This window comes from Geotrypetes seraphini, chromosome 3, assembly GCF_902459505.1.
Source record: "Geotrypetes seraphini chromosome 3, aGeoSer1.1, whole genome shotgun sequence".
Lineage (NCBI taxonomy): Eukaryota > Metazoa > Chordata > Amphibia > Gymnophiona > Dermophiidae > Geotrypetes > Geotrypetes seraphini.
This window is the reverse complement of record NC_047086.1, coordinates 314,657,674-314,680,988: the sequence shown is the minus strand read 5'-3', so window position 1 is coordinate 314,680,988 and position 23,315 is coordinate 314,657,674. Positions and strand designations below refer to the sequence as shown.

The 23,315-nt window shown below is 42.1% G+C and overlaps 1 protein-coding gene across 5 annotated transcripts in view; it reads left to right on the top strand.

The window, feature by feature from the left end:
• Positions 1 to 17,447, top strand: part of PLCB4 (phospholipase C beta 4) — a 714,891-nt gene extending 697,444 nt beyond the window's left edge. For all 5 annotated transcript variants that reach the window (XM_033937395.1, XM_033937391.1, XM_033937393.1 and 2 more), the window contains 3 exons: positions 11 to 97; positions 11,268 to 11,304; positions 13,509 to 17,447. In XM_033937395.1, coding sequence (XP_033793286.1) covers positions 11 to 97; positions 11,268 to 11,304; positions 13,509 to 13,597 — 213 coding nt within the window. In that variant the 3' untranslated portion in view covers positions 13,598 to 17,447. The remainder of the gene's footprint in view (positions 1 to 10; positions 98 to 11,267; positions 11,305 to 13,508) is intronic.
• The last annotated feature ends 5,868 nt before the right edge of the window (positions 17,448 to 23,315 follow it).

The window sequence follows — 23,315 nt, the reverse complement described above, 5'->3', positions numbered from 1 at the left end:
TTGCTGTTAGCTGGCAATGAAGCAGTCAAAAGAAATGGATCAGCTGAAAAAGGCACAACTCGAACATCTGGAAATCTTAGAAAAGCAAAATGAGCAGGTACAGTATGACTCATAAACAGGACATACTTTAAAGTTATTCCTTGTTGTAAAACTGAACATTTTTCTGGTATAATGCCATTATTTGCCAGATTATTTGTGATGATATGAGTCTACATATTTACCCTTGAGCTTATTGGAAAGCAACCTGTAGATCAGACAAGAATCAGCAGAATGGCCATCGCATAATAATCTATATAGAAATTTTAATGTGTGTTTTCAGTTTGCCAGTATAAGTTAGATTGCTAAGTATGCAACCTAAACATATGGATAAATTATCCCTATAACGAGAACAGCTGCTTACATGAGCCACTTATACAGATAACTTTATGTCGACAGCAGTTAAATATTATTGCTCTTTGAATAAATTTTGGCTCCATTCCCAGAATGCTCCTGGCTGCTTTCTCAGGTAAAACAGATAAATGTTGTCCATAATTCAGCTTACACAGAAAAAAAAAAGCACTGATGTGGTCAGCATCCAATACTGACCATATGATTTGCTCTTAAATATAAACTCCCAATAGATGATAGTACAGTTGTAGTGCAATGAATTACCGTATTTTCACGCATATAACGCGCGCGTTATACACGGTTTTTACAAACCGTGCATAACCTTGCACGTTATACGCGTGAGCGCGTTTTACAAATTTTTTTTTACATATTTCCCCCCCCCCCGACGTCTGATTCACCCTCCCGCAGGACCGCTCGCACCCTCACCCTGAAGGACCGCTCGCACCCTCACAGCCTCCCAACCCCCCCCCCTCATCATGTAGAAGCTCCTACCGGTGTCCTGCTGCTTCTTCTTGGCGGTCCCGGCCCTTCTGTGAGCCCTGCGTCTGCGCTGCTTCGTCTTTCGGCAGTCCCGCCCTTTCTCTGATGAATCGGACGTGAATTGGACGTCGGGGGGGGCATCAGGCTTTCAGGGTGGGGACAGGACTTCAAGGGGGAGAGGAGAGTCGGGGCGGGGGAAAAGAGAGTCGGGGTGGCCAGAGTAGAGTCGGGACGGGCGAAAGGAGAGTTGGGCGGCGACGGGAGAGTCGGGGCAGCATGCGCGGTATACGGGTGTGCGTGGTATATAACATTTTTTTTACATATATGTCGGTTTCCCGCGCGCTATACCCGTGTTCGCGTTTTACACGGGTGCGCGTTATCTACGTGAAAATACGGTATGTGTCTGTATCTTTCAGGAGCTCAGCTTATTAGAATGCGATGCACATCAAGCTACTGCAGATATTACATGCAACTGTAATCCTTCAGTTGTCTTCTGTCTTCGAGCAACAAAGAACAGGACAAAAGAAAGCTGAAAGAAAAGAGGTGATATGATTGAAACTTATAAGATCATGAAGGACATAGAGAAAATGGAGAGGGACAGATTCTCCAAATTTCGAAAACTACAAGAACGAGAGGGCATTCGGAAAAATTAAAAGGGGACAGATTCATAACCAATGCTAGGAAGTTCTTCTTCACTCCACGGGAGGTGGAAACCTGGAATGCGCTTCCAGAGGGTGTGATAGGACAGGGTAGGGTTTTGGAGTTCAAGAAGGAATTGGATAACTTTCTGAAGGAAAAGGGGATAGAAGGGTATAGATAGAGGGTTATATACAGGTATAGATAGAGGGTTATATACAGGCCACGTGAGCGGACTGCTGGGCATGATGGACCTCTGGTCTGACCCAGCAGAGGCACTGCTTATGTTCTTATGTTCTTAAATAATATGAAAGAGAGAGATTTGACTGTATATATATTGGAGTTGTCTTGCTCTGAAATTTCCATATCTGACACAGAAGCTTCTCTCTGCGGGCCTCTGGAAGGAAGACCTTGTTCTCCCTTGTGTCAAACCGGACTCCCAGATATTCCAAGATCTGAATTGGTTCTAGGTGGCTTTTCTGAAAGTTTACCACCCAGCTTCTGCAACAGCTGAATCACTCTTTGAACAGCCAGTCTGCCTTCGGATTTGAATTGGGCTCTTATCATGGTGAGACCTCATCTGGAGTACTGTGTGCAATTCTGGAGGCCACATTACAGTAAAGATGTGCGCAGAATTGAATCGGTTCAGCGGACGGCCACCAGGATGATCTCGGGGCTCAAGGGTCTCTCATATGAAGAGAGACTGAACAAATTGCAGCTCTACTCTCGAGGAACGTAGGGAGAGGGGAGACATGATCAAAACATTTAAGTACCTCACGGGATGTGTCGAAGTGGAAGATGATATTTTCTTTCTCAAGGGACCCTCAGCCACAAGAGGGCACCCGCTCAAACTCAGGGGCGGAAAATTTCATGGCGACACCAGAAAGTATTTCTTCATAGAGAGAGTGGTTGATCATTGGAACAAGCTTCCAGTGCTGGTGGTCGAGGCAAGCAGCGTGCCAGACTTTAAGAATAAATGGGATACCTATGTGGGATCCCTGCGAGGGTCAAGATAAGGAAACTGGGTCATTAGGGCTTAGACAGGGGGTGGGTAAGCAGAGTGGGCAGACTTGATGGGCTATAGCCCTTTTCTGCCGTCATCTTCTATGTTTCTATGGATGTACAGTCAAACCTTGGTTTGAGAGTAACGCAGTTTTTGAGTGTTTTGCAAGATGAGCAAAACACTAAGCAAACTTTTGTCTCACAAACTGAGCGCTGCCCCAATAAATGAGCACTTACAGCTGCAGGCAGTGCCGCTTCAGGGGGATGCCTCTTCCGTCCACTGGCCAGCCTTCCATGCCGGATGCCTTCCATACCATTTTGGAGAGCCTCTGAGCCCACGCAGCCGAGTGCCGTCCCACCTGCATGTTGCGTATGATCATCAATGTTGTGTGTGTTTATACATGATGCGCATGTGGGAAGGTGCTTGGCTGCTTGAGCTCAGGGATTCTCCAGAGTTGTGCGAAGGGCTGGCTGGCAGACGGAGGCGGCGTCTCCTTGAGGCGGCGCTGCCTGCAGCTGTACAAGGACCCCCAATAGTTGCGTGCAACTGGCCACCTACAAACTGCAGCACCTGGCGCCCGACACCCATCAGGTACACATCCCTGGCCCACCCCTCTCCACTTCCTCCCAGTTCCTTGGCACCTTTTGGGTTATGGAACGAATTGTCAGCGTTGCCATTATGGCCTGTGGGGAAAGTTGCTATGATATACGAGTACTTTGGATTATGAGCATGCTTCTGGAATGAATTATGCTCATAAACCAAGGTACCACTGTACTTGTATACCCATTCTGCGCAGGTGTGCTGCAACTACTACCATCACCTTGTTGAAGGGCCATGACTCCGTGGCCAGCCTGAAGGGTAAGACCACAAACTGAACATGCTGTTTCAGCATATGGAAATGCAAGAACTGCCTGTGCTCTGAAAAAATTGGAATGGGCAGCTAGGCCTCCGTTAAAGCCAGTGAGGCAAGAAATTTCCCAGGTACCACCAAAGCAATTACTGACCTCACCATCTCCATCTGGGAACGGGGTATCTTGAGGGCAGCATTTACCACCTTGTGGTCCAGAATCGGCCTCCAGACTTCTGAGCACTATGAAGTAAATCGAGTATCTGCCGGAGCCTGAGTTTTCCTCTGGTATGAGCTCTATTGCTTCCAGATCCAGCAGCCTTTGCACTGTTGCTCAGAATTTGACTGCTTTTACCGGTTTCTCAGCCAGAGATTCCAGAAAAAATATCCAGGAGAGGGTGAAAGAACTCACACTTGTACCCCCTCCTGCAAAATGTACAGCACACAGTGATCTGAAGTGATCTCCACCTATGCCTCCCAATAGCCTGATAACCTTCCTCTGATACACAGAGACTCAATTAATGGCTTGGCATCATAACTGTTCTTGGGAGCTGTTGCAGAGCGGGATCCTGAAGATTGGGAGCACATGGTCCCTCCGAATCTTTGCTTGGAGCTTTGAAATGATCTCTGGCCCAAAGGTCCTCCCAAGAACTGGTGATATCGCCTGGAAGTCTTCCATTGGATAGAGTTTTGCCAGGCTTTGGGTCCCCAAAGGGGCTCCTCCGGGAACTCCCAGTTGTCCATTAGCACTTTTGCAATGTCTTAATGAGAGGGAAAATAGGCGGTCTGTGCTTTTGTGCTGCTCATAAGTGAGCACTGTGTAGCAGAGGACCACAGAGTCTTGGACAGTGGAAGGACATTGCAGTCTTGCCTGGTGGTTGGAGCCTCAGTTTCTAACCAGAGGAGTTCCCGTTCACATCTCCACATGGGTGATCCTGACATAGGATTCCAGTCTTTACAACTTGGGTTCACATTGCGAAAGATGTCTGGTACAAGGGCACTGGTCCCATTCTCAGATAAAGTGGTCAATCAACTGAGCCATCTGCCTGGTATTTCTGGCATTCGGGAGTGCACTATAGAACAGAGCGGTATGAGTTTTCTCAGACAACGGCACCAAGAGTGCTGCTCTACGCTTGAAAGCCCAGTTGCAATTTTGTTGGGTGGAGTCCCATCTCTTGGTACTCTCAGCAGCACATGTGGCAAGAGTGGATAATGTGCAAGTGGATTTCCTCAACCAGAAGACCCTGGATCTCGGGGAGTGGCCACTGTCTCAAGAAGCCTTCACCTGCATTGTGAGGCAGTAGAGTAGGGCCCAACTTTCAATCTGATGGCATTGGCGATCAACAAGAAATCAACTTGATTCTTAAGTCAAAGATACAAGCCAGGAAGCAAAGGCCTGGATGCCCTAGTGCAACCTTGGCCAAAGGCAGGACTTCTTTGTCCTCCCTCCATGGCTGGTGATAGGCAGACTTCTGTGCAGGATCACAATACACCAAGGGCTGGTGATTCTAGTAGCTTCATTACATTTACATTAGATTACATTGTGCTTGTTAATCGCATAACCACAAGTTCAAAGATGTTTATAAAAGACTATTAACGATAAGCATAATATAAATGAATTAATTAATCAGATACTTGGAAAATAGATAAGGAGGAGCTGATCCATACAGTACTTTGTAGCAAAAACAACCCAGCTTAAACAGCACCCGAGCTTCCACAGGAAGCCAATACAATTCACAGTAATAGGATGTGACATGGTCATATTTCTTCAGGTCGTAGATCAGCCTGACCGCTGTATTAGTATCAGTCTCCCTAATTTTTTCTTAGTGATTGTCAAATAGACAATGTTGCAGTTTGGCCGAGACAACTGTGGTATACAAATCTGGTCCATCTTCAAAGGGATCAAGGTCTCAAACTTTCATGCCATCCATGATTGCTCGTGTAGGGTCCAATTGCCCTGCAGGATCCAAAACACATTGGTCTTATGACATGGCTCTTGAGCGTGTGGTGTTAACGCGCAAAGGCTATTCAGCTGAAGTGGTCTCCACCCTTCTAAGGTGTAAAAAGAAAATTACTCTAGCTGCTTATGCGAAAGCCTGGAAGTGTTTCTAAGCTTGCTGCGCTCAGAGGAGAAAGGACCCAAACTCGGCACTGATATCTGTGGTGCTCACATTTCCAGAGTCACAAGGAGCAGGCGGTGATTGAACTCATGACCTCTGGGTGCTGAGGAAACAACTCTAACCACTAGGCCATGTCTCCATTCCCTTAAAATTGAAATATTAGGATAAGCTATAACAAGTTCTGCAAGTCTGTAAAACATCTTCCTAAATAATCAAAGACAAACCTATATATGGTGCTGAACAAAAGCACTTTTCTATAAACAGCGCTTTAAGTTATAAACAGTTTATAACTCTTTTTTCAACCTTTCGAAGTCCTTTAGATCATTGTAGTCTTATTAGAATGTTTATTTTCTTATTTTTCTCATCTATCTCTATTTTTATTTCTTCATTACTCTACTAATTGTCATTTTTCCAGGTACTTTAGTTAGATTGTGAGCCTTCAGGATAGTAAGGGAATTTCTAAGTACCTATATTACTTATAATTTTAATGCACCCTATTGTCTATTTTCTGTAAACTGCTTAGAATCCTAACGGAATTTAGCGGTATATAAGAAATAAATTACATTACATTTATAGAATAACACTTATGTCTAAGACATACGTATGCCTAATTTTAGATGCACAAGCAAACAGGGAAAACCTCGCCTTGTAATAGTGACAGTAATAGTGACAGTACAAAAGAAAAGGCAAGGGAGATGTCTATTCAACCAAACAAAAATTCTTTATTCTTTAAAAGCACGGTCCCAACAAGGATCCAAGTTTCGGCATACCTAAACACCTTCCTCAGGGAACACTGAAATGAATGACTGCAGAGTTAAAAAAAGAGTGTAGTGAAATTAATTGGAGTAAGAATGTTGCCTAAATTAAGCATGGCTCTCCTTTGTTCTCTACGCATGTACATCCAAGGAATGCCTCTGATCTGCCTATGACCTTCCCAATTCCGCACCCCATTTTTTTGACTCGTGTGTAAAATTTAGAAAAAAGATCCTGTGCCTACATTTATGACGTGTAAATTTTAATTAAAACTAATTAGTGCTAATCGTTGCTTGTTATCCCACATAAGAGACTTGGCAGAAGGGCTGCGAAGTAAAATAACATTATTCGCCGATGACACCAAACTAAGCAATGTAGTGGGCAAAAGCACAACAGACATAAATTCAATGTCCAACAACATGATGCAAGACCTACTCCTACTGGAGCACTGGTCTAGGTCCTGGCAACTCAGCTTCAATGCCAAAAAATACAAAGTCATGCACCTGGGCAGCCAAAATCCATGCAAGACTTACACCCTTAATGGCGAGATCCTAACAAGAACTGAAGCAGAACGAGACTTAGGGGTGATCGTCAGTGAGAACATGAAGACTGCCAATCAAGTGGAGCAAGCTTCGTCCAAGGCAAGGCAAATCATAGGTTGCATACGCAGGTGTTTCGTCAGCCGTAAGCCTGAAGTCATTATGCCATTGTATAGATCCATGGTGTGTGCAATTCTGGAGGCCGCATTACCGTAAGGATGTGCTGAGACTGGAGTCGGTCCAGAGAATGGCCACCTGGATGGTCTCGAGACTCCAGGATCTCCCGTATGAGGAACGGCTAGATAAGTTGCAGCTGTACTCACTCGAGGAATGCAGAGAGAGGGGTGACATGATCGAGACATTCAAGTATCTCAAGGGCCGCATCGAGGTGGAAGAAGATATCTTCTTTTTCAAGGGTCCCGCGGCAACAAGGGGGCATCTGTGAAAAATCAGGGGCGGGAAACTGCACGGGGACACCAGGAAATTCTTTTTCACTGAAAGGGTGGTTGATCGCTGGAATAGTCTTCCACTTCAGGTTATTGAGGCCAGCAGCATGCCTGATTTTAAGGCCAAATGGGATAGACACGTGGGATCTATTCACAGAGAAAGGTAGGGGAGGGTCATTAGGGTGGACAGACTAGATGGGACGTGGCCCTTATCTGCCATCTATTTCTATGTTTCTATTATTCAATGTAATCACACACGCAAGTTGGGCATGAGCCCAAATTTGCACATGCAGTTTTTAGTGCTTTGTATGGAGACAGACTTAACGAAAGGAGGGAGAGAGAAAATATAATAGATAAGTCTCTCAATTGAAAGGAAGCTCTGAAATGAAGAAGCATAGGATGTAGGTGAAAGGCATAATCAATGTTTCTTTAAAACGGTGGTATATGTATGGAACAGTCTCTCAGCAGAGGTGGTAGAAATGAGGACTGCATCTGAATCCACGAAAGCATTGGAGGGGGATTGTAGAATTTAGTAGTTGGCATGAATGGGCAGACAGGATAGGCTTGTTTGGTGATTATCTGCCATTATTTTCTATCAGGTTGATATTCAGCAGGATTAAACTGGTAGGAAAACTCGTACCTGGTTAAAACCCACTGAGAAGTTCTGCCACTAATATTCAATAACACTTAAATGTATTTATTTATTAATTTATTAAACTATTTCAATGTATATTACATAATATACATTTTTTCATCCATAAATAGAACCCCACTCAAAAGTTCATTCACCCCAATAAAATGATCATATATAAACTTTCTCTCAATGTTCACCCATATTCAATATAGCAGCAATCACTGTAGCTTGTATTTAGATCAGGGGTCTCAAAGTCCCTCTGTGAGGGCCGCAATCCAGTTGGGTTTTCAGGATTTCCCCAATGAATATGCATGAGATCTATGTGCATGCACTGCTTTCAATGCATATTCATTGGGGAAATCCTGAAAACTCGACTGGATTGCGGCCCTCAAGGAGGGACTTTCAGATCCCTGGTTTAAAACTAAACAGTTATAGCAAGATAGACTCGGTTATGTGAAAACTCAATAATGTTCCAATACACACTTTCACAAGAAAGATGCAAAAAATGTCATATACAACGTAAATAGTGCTGCTTTGGTTTAAATAGGATGTATTCCAAAAAATGGAGGGAAAGCCTCAGACTGAAGCCCTCCCACCACCACAATGGTGGTCCAAGGTGGTTGGGTGATAACCTCACTGGCAAAAAACCTCCATTGCACTCCCAAAGTATAAAAACCTTAGCAGGGCTGTCTATGCAAGGTGATAGAAGAAAGAAACTTTCAACTTATCTTCAGTTGATCGGTATCACCTGGAATTTTCTGGGCAGTCCCAGCTGTTTACTGGGATAGAGGCTATGTGAGCTGGGTGAAATAAGGGAGTACTTTCTCTTGCCACCATAGGGTCATATTTCTGTGCTCCCCTCCACCAGTGTAGAACAGAATAGAGGCTACCTCCTTTTCGCTTGAATCCAGTGGAGATTTTTTTTATTCCTAACTTCAGAAACAGTCCTCTTGCATTTTGTAGGAAAGAATAGCTGCTCAGTAATGTGGGGGGTTTATTATTTATTTAAGCATTTATATACCACTTTACATTCAGGTACTCAAGCATTTTTCCCTATCTGTCCCAGTGGACTCGCACTCTATCTAACGTACCTGGGGCAATGGGGGATTAAGTGACTTGCCCAGGGTCACAAGGAGAAGTATGGGATTTGAACCCACAACCACTGCACCACACACTCTAGCTTTTGGATTGTCTCTTATAAGACTCTTTCACCAACTGTCATTATGTTCAGGCATTTCTTTATCACTATCCAGGAACAGAGTAGCTCATGGTAGTCAATGTTTATAAAAAATGATGATGGCCACAGGCTCGATATTACCAAATATGTTTCTATATCCACTCAGCTGTGTACTACATAATAAAAAATCATCTTTATTTGATGGCATCCAGAATGAATATTTTGATCTTTTGTAGCTGTTAAGTAAAAATAAGTTGCATAACTTTTGTGCTTTTATCATTTTGCCCTTTTGGTTTTCATTTTAGTTTGTTTTATAATATTAGCTTTCAGTTATTCCTTCAACCGAGCCTGAACACAGAAAACTAGCACATACCAAAATTATCTGCTTACAGTTCTGTCTAATTTTCGGCCATGTGGGAAACAAAGTAGCATTTGTGAAATTGTCAAAGGGATACAGCGACATGGCGTAAATAAACAAGAACACATGTACTACGGGTCTGTGAGAAAAGCACAGAGCAGTTGGATAGTGGGTGTAGAACAGTGTTGCATATTCCAATGACTTAAATGCATAAACACTAGTCATCTGTTCATTATGTCAAAGTAGCTTTCACAAAGATCAGTTCTTTTAAGACTAATCAGAAACAGCATGCAGTCACACCTGATGTAGTATTAGCCAGGAATTATTCCTGTGTTGTTTTGACATTCTCAAAAGGGAAGGGGAAAGAGATTGGAACTTGTATGCCACCTTTTTGTACTTATACAACCACACTCAAAGCGGTTTACATATCTTGTCTGAGCATAAGGAATACCATTGAAAAAAATACCAGTGCTCAGTGGTGTAGTAAGAGGGGAGGCAGAGGGGGGTTGACCACCCTGGGCGCTGTGTCGGTGGGGGCACTGGAACCTCTGCCCTGCCACACCACACCATGCTTGCGCCATCCCTCCCCCCACCCTGTAGCTCTGTAGATCTACACCAGTGCAAGCAACTTCTCCTGCCTGTTGCTAACACCAGCCTGGCTCCCCTCTGAATCACTTCCGGGTCAATGGGCCAGGAAGTGACATCAGAGTGAAATCCAAAGCTGGCGCATGGGGCATGCTGAAGAAAAACAACTCGCACCGGCAAAGATTTAGAGGTAGGGGGGGAAGGGAGAGTGTGAGTGTGGAGTGAAAGGAGCAGGGGTTGTAGAGAGGAAGGTGTGGGGGGGCCCCACTACCCCAGGCACATTCTACCCTTACTTCACCACTGGCAGTGCTCTTCTCATTCAGATTGTTGAGTAGCAAAATAAAAGGGCCATGTACATAATCTTCCTGTCTCTCACATAGGTATTTCCTGATCACACCAAAAGAGTTTTCAAGTTTTTATTAGGATTTTATATACCGCCTATCAAGGTTATCTAAGCGGTTTTTACAATCAGGTACTCAAGCATTTTCCCTCTCTGTCCCGGTGGGCTCACAATCTATCTAACGTACCTGGGGCTATGGAGGATTAAGTGACTTGCCCAGGGTCACAAGGAACAGTGCGGGGTTTGAACCCACAACCCAGGGTGTTGAGGCTGTAGATCCAACCACTGCGCCACACATGATGTATATAGTGTACTTACGATACATCGGCTATCTTTCCAAAGTACATGCTTATAGCTGTTTCCCAGCCCAGTCTTGGAGGTAACCTATCGGTTGGTTTTTCAGGATAACACATAATGGTCTGCATACTTTGGAGTACTCTTGTATTCAAATCCAGCCAGGTGTATAGCACTTCCAGTACTGGGTAGGAAAACACTGATGTAAAGGACCTTCTGCATGAAACCCCATAGCGGAGCAAAAGTCACACCAAATCTAGTAGGTGTGAGGCATTCATAACTCTTAGGCTGATTAAGAACGAAGGGATTTATTGCGGCTGTTACCAAAATAACTATTTTCACCTTGTACTGTAACTGCTTCAGAACTCATTCTAAGAGAAATGCTACAATATTATGTGAATTGTTTCTTTGCTGAATAATACTGAATCTCTCAGGTATTAAATATGCCTTCCCAGTCAGCTTTAGAGAAATCTATTTTTACAGCAAATATAACCTGCCAGCATGAGCATGCTTTTTTAATAACTTAACTTATTATGAGTGGTTTTTCATGCATCCTCACCTCTTCAGTCTTTTCTAACATCCATTTTCAGTTCAACTTTTTTTTTTATTATTTTGCTTGTTTTATATTATGTTGCATAATTTTGACATTTTTATTTTTATACAAACAGCTTTTGAAATCGTGTCATGCAGTGTCTCAGTCACAAGGTAGGACCAGTGCTCAACAAGCAAGCTATTCCTTTAGTGCATCCTTCTGTAGAGATGAGATCACGACCATTTCAGACCTTTATGCAAATGCAGTCTCTGTTACATGACCAAATGAAGCAATATGTGACCATCAAGAATTTGATATTATGGTAACCATATTTGCGTTGGGTTTTTCTAAACTTCACTAGAGGTTTTTAGCGCAGGCCAGAGAGGTAAATGCTCTGATGCTCATAGGAATTCCCATTGGAAAAATATGGAATGAAAAAAGTGAACAATCGCTGAACTAAGTGTATAGCCCTCCCTGGAGTCTGCCCCAACTTTGTTAGTTGGGCTGAGAACTTTTCAGCGGCCTCTCATGTGTGTATATATATTTATATATATATATACATATATATACCTAAAACCCATGGGAGTGGCCTTTGGTAGCTGAGTCTTAGCCTACTCCCAGGATGCACCTGGAAAGAGGCCTAAGGCCTTGATTGGCCCAGGTACCTATGGGAGGGACCTTAGGGATCTGGGCCAATCTGGGCCTTAGGCCCCTTCCTGGAGCACGGGGAACGGGAAGGCCCATCATTTTGAAGAAGTGGACCTGCCAGCCAGAGGGAGTAGGCATCCTTCCAGCCAGCCATACTTCTAATGGTACAGGGTTGGGGGGGGGGGGTTGGGAGTGTCAGGGTGAGCTGTTAGGGGTGCCAGAGTGTTGTGTTAGGGTTTGGGATTTCAGGGGTTCAAGGTGGGGTATCAAGGTTTTGGGGAGCTGGTGGCAGTAGGGAGTGGGCATCCCTCCTGCCAATCTTGGGGAGGTGGCATCTGTGTTGGGGGGCCAGTGGCAGGAGGGAATGGGCATCCTTCCTCTGATCTCCGGGGGGGGGGGCATCCGTGTCGGGGGGGTATCAGGCGGTAGGGAGAGGGCATCCCTCCTGATAGCAGGGATCAGTGTCCGGGTGTTCCCTACCACAGCCACCTCAGCTGATCGCAACAGGAGTATTTTCCCCCGATCATCTGGGCTGATCAGGGATTCCCATGACACAATCAGCTCAGCTGGCTGCATCTACTTTACAGATGAAATGCAGGCCAGCATTTTGCAGGCCTACATTTCAGGCATCTGTCACAGCTCTAGGAAGATGCATAGGGATGCTTAAACTCACCCAAAGCCACTTCTGCAAAACCACACCCAGGCCCAGCCTTGGGCGAGCTTAAGTGTCCCTACACATCTCCCTAGACCCGTGGCAAACGCCTACAGTGTAGACATCCTACTTCAGGGAGGTTGTTTTTTTTTAACATGCGTCCCAATTGGCTGCCAGATGGCGGTAGGACGCCTACTCAACAGAATAAGGAAAACCAATCTGTTCAATAAACTACTATTTCCAATAATGGAGAACAAACTGCTATCAAGTATATTTAATTACCAAACCTCAAACACCCAAGGTAATAATAATAATAACAGCTTATATACCGCAATACCGTGAAGTTCTATGCGGTTTACAAAGATTAAGCAAAGGTACAAATTGATTGACTTTAAGAGGGGAGGAAGAAAGAGGGTTAATAGGACAGGAAATCCATTTTTGAGGAGAGAGTGATCAATAGAACAAGTTAATCGCTACTTTTATATTTTTTCATTCCCTTGCTGGGGTGATGTGTTCATCATTGTATTGGTATTGGTGCTAGCACCATAAGCACTGTACATTTATAATATAAAGAGCCTGAAATTAAAGAGTAAATTATCAATTAAAATTTGTGCATTTGGCATATTTACCAATACCAATGATGAACACATCACCCCAGCAAGGGTATGAAAAAATATAAAAGTAGTACCTTGGGTGTTTGAAGTTTGGTAATTAAATATACTTGATAGCGGTAGGACGCCTACTGCCACCTACAATCGGATCGCCTGTTTGCAGAATCAGGCCCTTTAGCGCATACTAAGGGTTGGCATGCCTTAGTAAAAAGACTCCCAGGTGTTTTCTAATACAAATATTGTTTTAGTATTGTATTGTAATCCTCTTTGTAAAGAACAGGCATAAAATCAAATGCAGCTAAATAAATCAACAAATAAATATGCATGAACTGGAAACCTGAAGATTATCATTCGGTTTATTGCTTTTATTTTATTCTGAAAACCAAATGTACATTGGAGGAATTTTAATCTGAGCATCCATGTTATCATAACGTACAAGGAACTAATGTGCTTTTTTGGTCTGTAGGCAAAAGAGATGCGACAGATGGTGAAGCTGGAAGCAGAGATGGACCGCAGGCCAGCAACAGTAGTCTAAAGCCCCAGCTTGCAAACTGAAGTGGAGGGTTTCCTCAAAGAACACTGCACAGACCACAAACAACTGAGGATGGCCTGTGCTCCTTTGGTTTCCCTTCTGTTTAAGCAAAGTGTAGCAGAGACAGTTTAGACTAAAAGATGAACATGTTTCTTTTTAACATTTTGAGCACTGAACTGTTTTTATGTAGCAAAGACTGTTATTACTGAGAATACCACTTCACAGGATTGCACAGCTAAGCCATTTGAAATGCTGTTTTAAAAAAATCTTATAATTCGTCATTTTATAGTGCTCTTCCCCAGTCTATATTGGGTTCTTTGTTTTCTTCTTCATTCCTGTTTTGCTGCTCCCTCCTTAAGCACTTCTCAATAATCCACTTATTTTAGGAGTGGAAAACACAGTTGTGCTGTTTAAATCCTCCTTGGAAATTGGTGAGACCTATCTTTGGTTCTTTGCATCTGGACTTTTTTTAAAAAAAAAAATTTTTTTTTAATAACCTGGGCCAAGAAATAGTTGTATATTACTTAATTCTCTAACTTATGAGACAGCTTTATGCTTTTTTGCATTTGAAATTATAGTTAAATATTTAATTATATTGCAGGAACTGCTTGTTTTAGGGTTAACCGCACTTACACACCAGTAGTAACATCCAAGGTTTATCTTATTTATTTTATACACCTGGCGTTAATATAGGAGTAAATGAAAAATGAGAAGAAAAAGTAAGGTAAAAACTTTCCATAATATTTCTGGGCTTCTCTCTCTCTCTCTCTCTCTCCTTGTGCCTCAAATCACTAGCAAGGCACAGTCCTCTCACTACCTCCTGGTTCCACAGGCATTAACAAGGATTAAATCCTGAATCTGTACAGCACCACATTACAACATGCTCACTGGGCTTTGTCATAAATACATGCTGGAAAAAAAATCTTTAGAGAGACCCAGCTCTTCTGCATATGGCAATTGTCTCTGACATTAAGAGTAACCTCTACACATAGAAAAAATGAATCATTTTGGTTTTACTTAGTCCATGTTTTCTTTGTGGTTTATCCCCTGTCATTTGGCCATGCAGCACAGAAGCTTCGAAGCCCACGCATCACACAGAAATCTCGTGAAACGCAGAACTAAGCTGAGTTATGCCTGAATGCTCGTACGGCTTTTAAAACATCAGAAGCCACTGCCTCAGAATCTGTGGTGGCACAATAAATAGACCCACTAAAACAGAACGGTGTGTGTGATACAAAGCTGTATGTTTAAAGCCGCTGACTGCCGGGGCTAAATCTAACTTGGATATTCAATGCCAAGCCATGTCTGTGGATTCCAGCAAATATTTAGTACTGCTTCCCACATAACTAATGGCTAAGCCTCAACTCTGCTACTGACCACCCTGGTAGTAACTGCACAGTGCTACAGTAGTCAGGATATTCAGTGGTATAGTGTGGTTAAGTGTCACTGAATATCGAAGAACTGCCCACTGAGCAAGGTTTAAGAGGGTGGGAGACTCTCTTGCCCACCTAAACCCCATTGTATACCGACCCTTCAGTGTCTATGCATGCATGATATGGACAGCTACTATAGTTCCACCTTAAAAATCAAGAGCTTGTTGCAGCAAATACGACTCATGTCTATTCCAGGCTTTCTATCTCAAGCTCCTGATTTCATGTTTCCCTATGACTATCCCCATTAACTGTAAGTGAGCAGCAAATGAGAGCAAAAGGGAAATGCAGGTGCCCAACTTTGAAAAGAAATTTTTCATTGTGGGTCCTTTGAAAACAGTTGTCACTGTGAAGCTGTTTTCAAAGAATTACATGTGAGTTTCTAATCTACAAGATGGCCTGTTAAAAAACAGGCTCGTTCACTGTGTTTCTAATATATGTTCAAAACTATCGCAATAAGCAATGCGTGATATTCGTCAATCATATCTATGTAAGGAAAAACTATTTAAATCATCATTGATCCACTTTTTCCTATCTTCATTTAATCTATAACATTTATTTCTTTATAGTGTTTTTATATTCTTCACTAAATCACTTATCTTTTAAGTCGCAATAATCAAATGTGACTCTGTCAGCTGGGGAGTCCTGCCGACATGTTTCGTCCCTTGGGCTGTATCAAGGCCGTCCCTTCTGGCTGCATCACTCCCAGTAAAGGCCGGGTGATAATGTCAAAGAATAATATAAATGATTGAATAAGATCACACATTGCTTACGGTGATAGTTTTGTATATAAGTGTGATTACTAAAGTATATAGCCAACTTTAACAGCTTCTAATACCATATATGTTCTGCAGCACCAAGTTTGTTTATTGGCCAAAACAAAATGTTAGTTAAGATATATTCTTTTAAATCATGCTATGATTGCTCTAAGATAGTTGTTTTTTTAATATGTCTGTGAAGGGTTTCTTCTAGTATTGCTCACCTCAGTCTGACTATATGGGGAACAAATACAGATATAGTCTTGAATCCAGGAAACAGTAGGCAGTGGTGAGTTATAGTAGCATCTGTCTGCTAACAAATCCCTGAATGAAAGGGATAGACTAATGTATCTGTTGCATATCCTTTGGGGATATTTTAATATTAAAGTTACCTCATCAGCAAGTGCCATGTGATTTCCACCATAACTATGAACAGTGGATATCCTGTTAAAAAAGAAATGGGTGAAATGGTGAAAGCAATAGAGGTGTATGATGAATCCAGATTAATCAGTGCTCTGATGTTAAAGGAATTATGTATTAGGCACTTTACAAAACGTTTACATCAAATATTGCTTTGTATTGAAATGACCTAGTAATCATTGCTGCAAATTCCTGGTGTTAAGTTTTCTTGTATTTTAAGGAATGTGAAAAGATAGTGGGCAAACGTTTGTAAACTGAAGATGTATAAAGTATTTATATACTTTTATTCAAGGTATTGTAGAAAATTGCGTACATGTTTTCCTCTGGGCAATATTTGTACACATTATTACTAAAAGTATGTTTGCATGTGAAGCAGACACCAGTAATAACTCTAATATATATGACCAGTAATGCCATTGTCCAGTAAATACTGAGAAATGCGTAGCACACAATTTAAAAAAAAACACAAAAAACCTATTTCAACACACAAGAACTAAACACATATACTTATCGTAGATGTAACACTTCAAGTTCTACTTTAAAAAAAAAAGTTCTCCAATTTAATTGTACACAGAAATGTGCTGCTTTTCCAAATTTCATAGCTGGTGATAACCTTTTAATGTCTCTTAGATGATGTACAAATAATTTGCTGGGGTGTTCTTTTGCATGATCCTAGAGCCTATTGTACTTCTGTTTCCAGACCATGTGTACTGCAAGCTTTCCACCAAGGAGAGTGTCCATGCTGCCGGCACAAAATTAGGAAACGGCATGGGAAACAGATAGTTTAGAACAAGCTTATCAGTCGAGTTGATATCTTTTTTTTACACTTGTACAAATAAAATTAATCTTTATTCCTATGAGCAAAATCAATTAATTTAATGGTATTACTGTCAGACATGAGATGAGCCTGATAGCTTAAAAAAATAAGTGAAACTAAACACAGCATGCCATTTGACAGAGGAGTAGGAAGATGAGATGATGTCAGGGACTCTTAAATCAGGAAATAATCTTGCCTGGAATATACACCGATTTAGGTTTCTCCAAAGAGATCATGGTGCACACATTTGCAGTGCTCTGCCCACTAGAGGACAAACTTATATATTCTTTGTTCAAAGAATATAGAAATTGTGGTTTGTCTAATCCAGCTGCATACAATATTATTTAGTCGTGCCGATATAATAAATAACATTTGCCTCAAACTAATGAAACTATATTTAATATACAAAGGAAGTTTTGAAGTTAATTAAATGAGATTTGTAATTGTATTACATGCCTGCCCCTGCTGGTCATTTATTACAAGACCTTGAGTTTAATGTTAGAGACCAAGAGGATGACATGCTAAGCTTCAAGGTTTCCTTCAAGTCAACAGCCTCTTCACATGCAATTTCTCAAAGGATACAAATAAACTGCATGTGAAAGTTAACAAGGGGAACCTCTGAAAAAAGATAGGTCATGCTTCATGGAGGCTTAAGGGTCCTTTTACTCAGGCATAGTAAGTTGTACACTTGGATGCAAATTCTATATATGGATCCAACAAATCAGCACAGTGCTTAGTGTGATACTGTAAAAAGCTCTCGCTATATATAGAACCACGCTTAGCAGTGGCGTAGCAAGGGTGAGAGGTGCCCGGGGTGGTGTCACCCTTCCCCCACCCTCATCTCCACCCACCCCACTCCTTCCTTTATCCTGCCTGTCACGTTCCCCCCACTCCTTCCACGATCCCGCCTGCCATGTGCTCCCCCCTTCCATTCCCCATATCTCTAGTTGAAGTTGTTGCTCACGGTGGTCAAGAAATGTGTTCCTTGAGACACCATCAGCTCTCCTGACATCACTTCCTATACGTGACACCCGGAAGTGAGGTCAGTGGAAGAGCTGACGGGGTCATGAAGAGCACATTGTTGACTGCTGCAAACAACAACCTCAACTAGAGGTACGGGAGAAGGGAAGGGGGCACGCGCATGGAGGAGAGGAATAAGAAAAGGTAGGGAGGCAGAGAGGAGGAGGGATGTCGGTGCCCGCCACCAACATTACACCCAGCATGGACTGCCCCCCCATACTATGCTACTGACACTTAGCAACCATGCATGGCATAACATTTAGATGCACACATTTATGCCAAGGAAAACCAGGCCTAAATGCCTGTTCCTAAGTGTGCACAGATCAGACATATTTTATAATATTGTACTAGATTAATCGACCTTCCTGATTGGGCCCGATCCGGGCAGGTTCAACAAATTCTTCAAAGTAGAATATGCAGATGGGGGCGATCAGCGGAACGCCCCCATCTGCCTGCCCGGATCGCTCTACAGTGATCCCAGTGCATGCGCAGACCATCTGTAGGTGGTCTGCACATGCACTAGACCTCTAAGCAGGGTAACCTAATCTCACCTCACACTAAAGCGACAGTCCCATCTGGGGTGCCAAATGAGCAGCTTAATGTGCTAGGCCCCGCTCTTAGGTGTTCAAGAATAATGACAATTGCACATATATTACCAGTCCAATATTGTTTACTAATATTAACAGCAAATTCTCACATCAAAAGGCATATCAAGTTTCAAGTTTCTTAGTTTTTTATATACCGCCTATCAAGATTAAGCGGTTTTACAATCAGGTACTCAAGTATTTTCCCTATCTGTCCCGGCGGACTCACAATCTATCTATCGTACCTGGGGCTATGGAGGATTAAGTGACTTGCCCAGGGTCACAAGGAGCAGCACGGGGTTTGAACCCACAACCCCAGGGTGCTGAGGCTGTAGCTTCAACCACTGTGCCACATGCTCCTATATGTGCAATGGAGACCCGTCAGGCATGAAAATTGCACCTCTCCTGAAACAATACATGGTCTCATAGAGTCTATACTGGTGCGTTCCTTTATACCTTCACATTGACCAGTATAACATCACTCCTCATCGACCAATCAGCCAACAGGAGCTGTCCTTAGGTTTTTTTGAACAAAGAAATTCCTTTTAACATAGTTACCAGCTCAAAGAAAAGTTTTACAAATTATACACAGCAATTTCTGAATGTATAACACTTTAGAGAAAAAGTTTGAATCCAAATCCAGCTCTCTGTCAGGAACTTGTGCTTTGGAGAAATCTGACAGCTTCAAATTTCACTGACACACACAAGAACAGAAAGACCCAGACCCCCCTTACTAAGAATTTCCTAATATGGGTTTTAAAATGTCACAGAGTAGAGATAGTTGCCTAGCTTAAAGGTCAGATAGGTCAGACTACAGATGTTGCCTTTCAGGATTTCTTCAGGTTTAAAATATATAAAAATATATATTATATATATATATATATATATATATATATATATATATATATATATATATATATATATATATATATATATATATATATATATATATATATATATATAAATACAATTTTCAAAATCAATTTCCAGTCAGACATGGGATCCCATACAGTCACAAATTCATATTTCATTCATATTCAATACTTCTTTAGAGCATATTTAAGAAAGGTTTCCTTCTTTACCCAGCCATGGTGTGTGAAATCAGATATGCTCCGAGATAACTAGCTCAAGAACATATGTTATCAATTAGGCCATGAGGTTTCTCCTATCCCCCTGGGTATGGCAATCCAGACAAAGAACACTAGAAATCTAGGCCTTTTTTAATTGGGAAACCTTCAGTATTTTAGACAAAGAAAGAAAGATGGAAAAATGGAGTCAGATTAATACCTCTACAATTGTGTTATGTATATATATATATATATATATATATACACATATATATATCTGATGTCTCCTATGGTCTTGCTTAATCCAGCAAAGTACATATAGCGAATATTATTATGCTTTTTCTTCCTAGTACCCCCTAGTGTTTTTCCGTTAATCTCTAGTTTTTCTGGCCTCAGCTGCAATCCATATTCAGATTTTTATTTTTGTATACCAAAACCTTTCATAGGCTTCTACTTGGGCATGGCCTTATCTATCACATATGCATCTAACTAGATTACCCAGAATCATATGAAAGGCAGGTCAACGTATTCAAAATTTTATGTCTTGCACACTATCCATTCCAGTGCAGCATATCATAGCGCCCCCTTGGAATGGTTCCCGGGGGGATAGGGGTCCCCCGAGAGGTATTCTTAGCACATGTAGTACAAGTCTGAACAACTGAGCATAAAACAGGCAGCATGTAAGTAGCCCAGTAGTGGGGCTGAAGTTTAGCCAACAGAGTAACTGCAGAAGGGTGATTGTCAGAATGAAGGCTGGCTGCCACCTCGGGGCCCGGTAGAGTGTTGGGTTTTTTTTCTTTTGTAAATGGCTGCTGAATAGGGAGAGCAGCCAGCAATCTTCCACCTCCCAAATTTGTCACAAATGCAGGAAGGAAGAGCCAGCAGGGGGAAAAAAAGAAGCTGAATTCCCGAAGATCTAGGGGTGCCAGGCTGCGAGCCATGGGGAGAGCCTCGCTGCAGCCTAGAAGCAGGGGGGGGGGGAACTGCCAGACTATGGAACTAGGAAACCCGCCCCAACTTTCCTGCTCTCTGCTGCCCTTCCCCGCAGTGAGAGCAGGAAAGTGGTTTTAAAGCAGGGCTGCACTGTAGGGAAGGGCGGCAGAGAGCGGGAGAGTTGAGGCCGCTTTTTTCCCCCACAGTGGAGTTTCTCATAGGTCAACTGCAAGCAAGGAGTTTCAGGGCTCAAGAGCTGGTATTTCAGTGCCAGAGAGAGCAGTAAAGGAGTGAATGACTGGTCCTCACCATTCGCTTGGTTTCTGATCAGCCAGCCTAGTCGGCGTGCCTGAAAAATATTGCTGACTTGCTAGATTTTCATGCCATTTCTATAATTTGCATGTGTGGATAGGATCGTATGCGGCCAGAAGGTTAGTGAATCGGGTCAGGGTCGTAAAGGGGTTACAAACCGATTGGTACATGATCAGTTTGCTTAGTGGATCTAGGCCAGTGGTTCCCAACCCTGTCCTGGAGGAACACCAGGCCAATTGGGTTTTCAGGCTAGCCCTAATGAATATGCATGAAGCAAATTTGCATGCCTATCACTTCCATCATATGCAAATCTCTCTCATGCATATTCATTAGGGCTAGCCTGAAAACCCGATTGGCCTGGTGTTCCTCCAGGACAGGGTTGGGAATCACTGATCTTGGCCATTGTGCCTAAGACCCTCTTCCTAAGGTGCGCTAACCAATTAGTGTACGCTAATCAAATTAGCACATGCTAAACACTAACATTTGCGTGTTAGTCTATGAATGCATTTAGCGTTTAGCATGTGCTAATTCAATTAGCGTGCACTAATCGGTTAGCGCACCTTAATAAAAGAGGGGGTAAGTTTTAGGATCGCCCAGGATCCACCCATGCTCTTCCTCTGTCCATGCCCCCTTTTCAGATTCATGTACTAGAAATGGCATGCACCACTTTATAGCATGTGTCTACCAAGTTATGCATGTAACATCTAATTAGCATCAATTATTAGGTGTTAATTGCTCGGTTATCCTCATTGATTGGTCTTGTTAAACAGTTAAGTTGTATGCACAAATCAACTGTGTGGACTGATTTGAGCGCGCAACTTATAGCACCATATCCAGAATTTGGGGGTTACCACATTATAACAGCAAAACTTGACTTACAGTAAGGCTGTGCCCAGCATACACCCCCCTAAATTACTGCACAGAAGTGTTTTATTTCTATACACTGCTTGGTCAATAATAATAATAATTTATTTTCTTGTATACCGCCCAACCAGTAGTTCTGGGCGGTTCACAACAGGAAAATACTGAGACATTTCAGCACATGATACAGTTTCATAGAACACACTATCTACATACAATCTAAAATTATATAATAAAAGTAATACAATTGTTTAAAATATTCAAGTACAATTTAAAAATTATTAAAAAATTAACATACCGTGATAATAAGAATAGAAACATAAGACCTAATTTAAATATATCAAAATTAATATTCTTTTTTGTCAAATAAATAGGTCTTTAATGATTTCCTGAATGTAAAGTAAGAATTACATTGAACATTCATCGGACTTAGCCAGGAGTTCATCTTCCCAGCTTGATATTCCAAAGTCCTGTCTAACAAGGTCTTAGAACCACAGGCCTTTGGAGTAGGGAAGATGAATTTCCATAATTTTTAGTTCCTTTTGTTGAGTAAGAAAGTTTCAGATAAGGGGAAAAATATGAGGGAGATAATCCAAAAAGCACCTTATAACAAATACATCCAAACTTAAAAAGCACTCTGGCCCCAAAAGGCAACCAATGCAACTTGGTATAAAAAGGACTAACATGATCATACTTTTTGAGATTAAAAATCAGGTGAACTGCAGCATTTTGAACCAATCAAAGTCTTAATATAATCTTTTTAGGTAATCCCAAATAAATTATATTACTATAGTCTAAAGTTGATAATACAATAGATTGAACCAGTAACCAAAAAGATTTGCTGTCAAAAAACTTTTCAATGGCAGTCAATATAATGTTTGTTTATTATAATTTGTTATACCGCATCACCATATTACAGACCTCAGCGGTTTACATTCTAAATTATATTAAATATAGCGGTTTACATTCTAAATTATATTTCATATAGAAGAAAAATTAATTCTTAAAGAGAGATGAAGAAAAGAAGTGTACTGTAGATAAAGACAAAGAAACTACAAAATGCAGTATCAAGGCACAAACAAAGAAGCAGCAAACAAAAGAAAGGACAAAATTAGGCAGCCCCACAAAAGAAAGGTATAATAAAAATAAATCCTATTCAATCTCCACAGTCTCATCTGCCACTCATCATTTATTCCTGGCTTAGTAGTTGATATATGTATCTGAATTGGCTGCCCAACGTTGGTAAACTTCCACAGGCAGCTCTCGGCTGGGTTCCCAACCGTCTGCTGCACACCGGAGGCCGAGGAGGGAGGAGAGAAGGCAAGACATAGTACCAGTTCACTGCTGGCAGTCACAAGCCACACGGACGCCAATTGCAGGGGAACAGCGCATGATGACCAATGGCTCAACCAAAACCGGAGCTCTGCTGCTATGGCCTTTTCCGGTTTCCTCACTGCCAGTTTCTTGCCCCTGGGAGGGCTCCTCTTCTTACTCTCCTGCTGCTTCCCGTTCAATTTGAAACAGCCCGAAGTTCTGCTG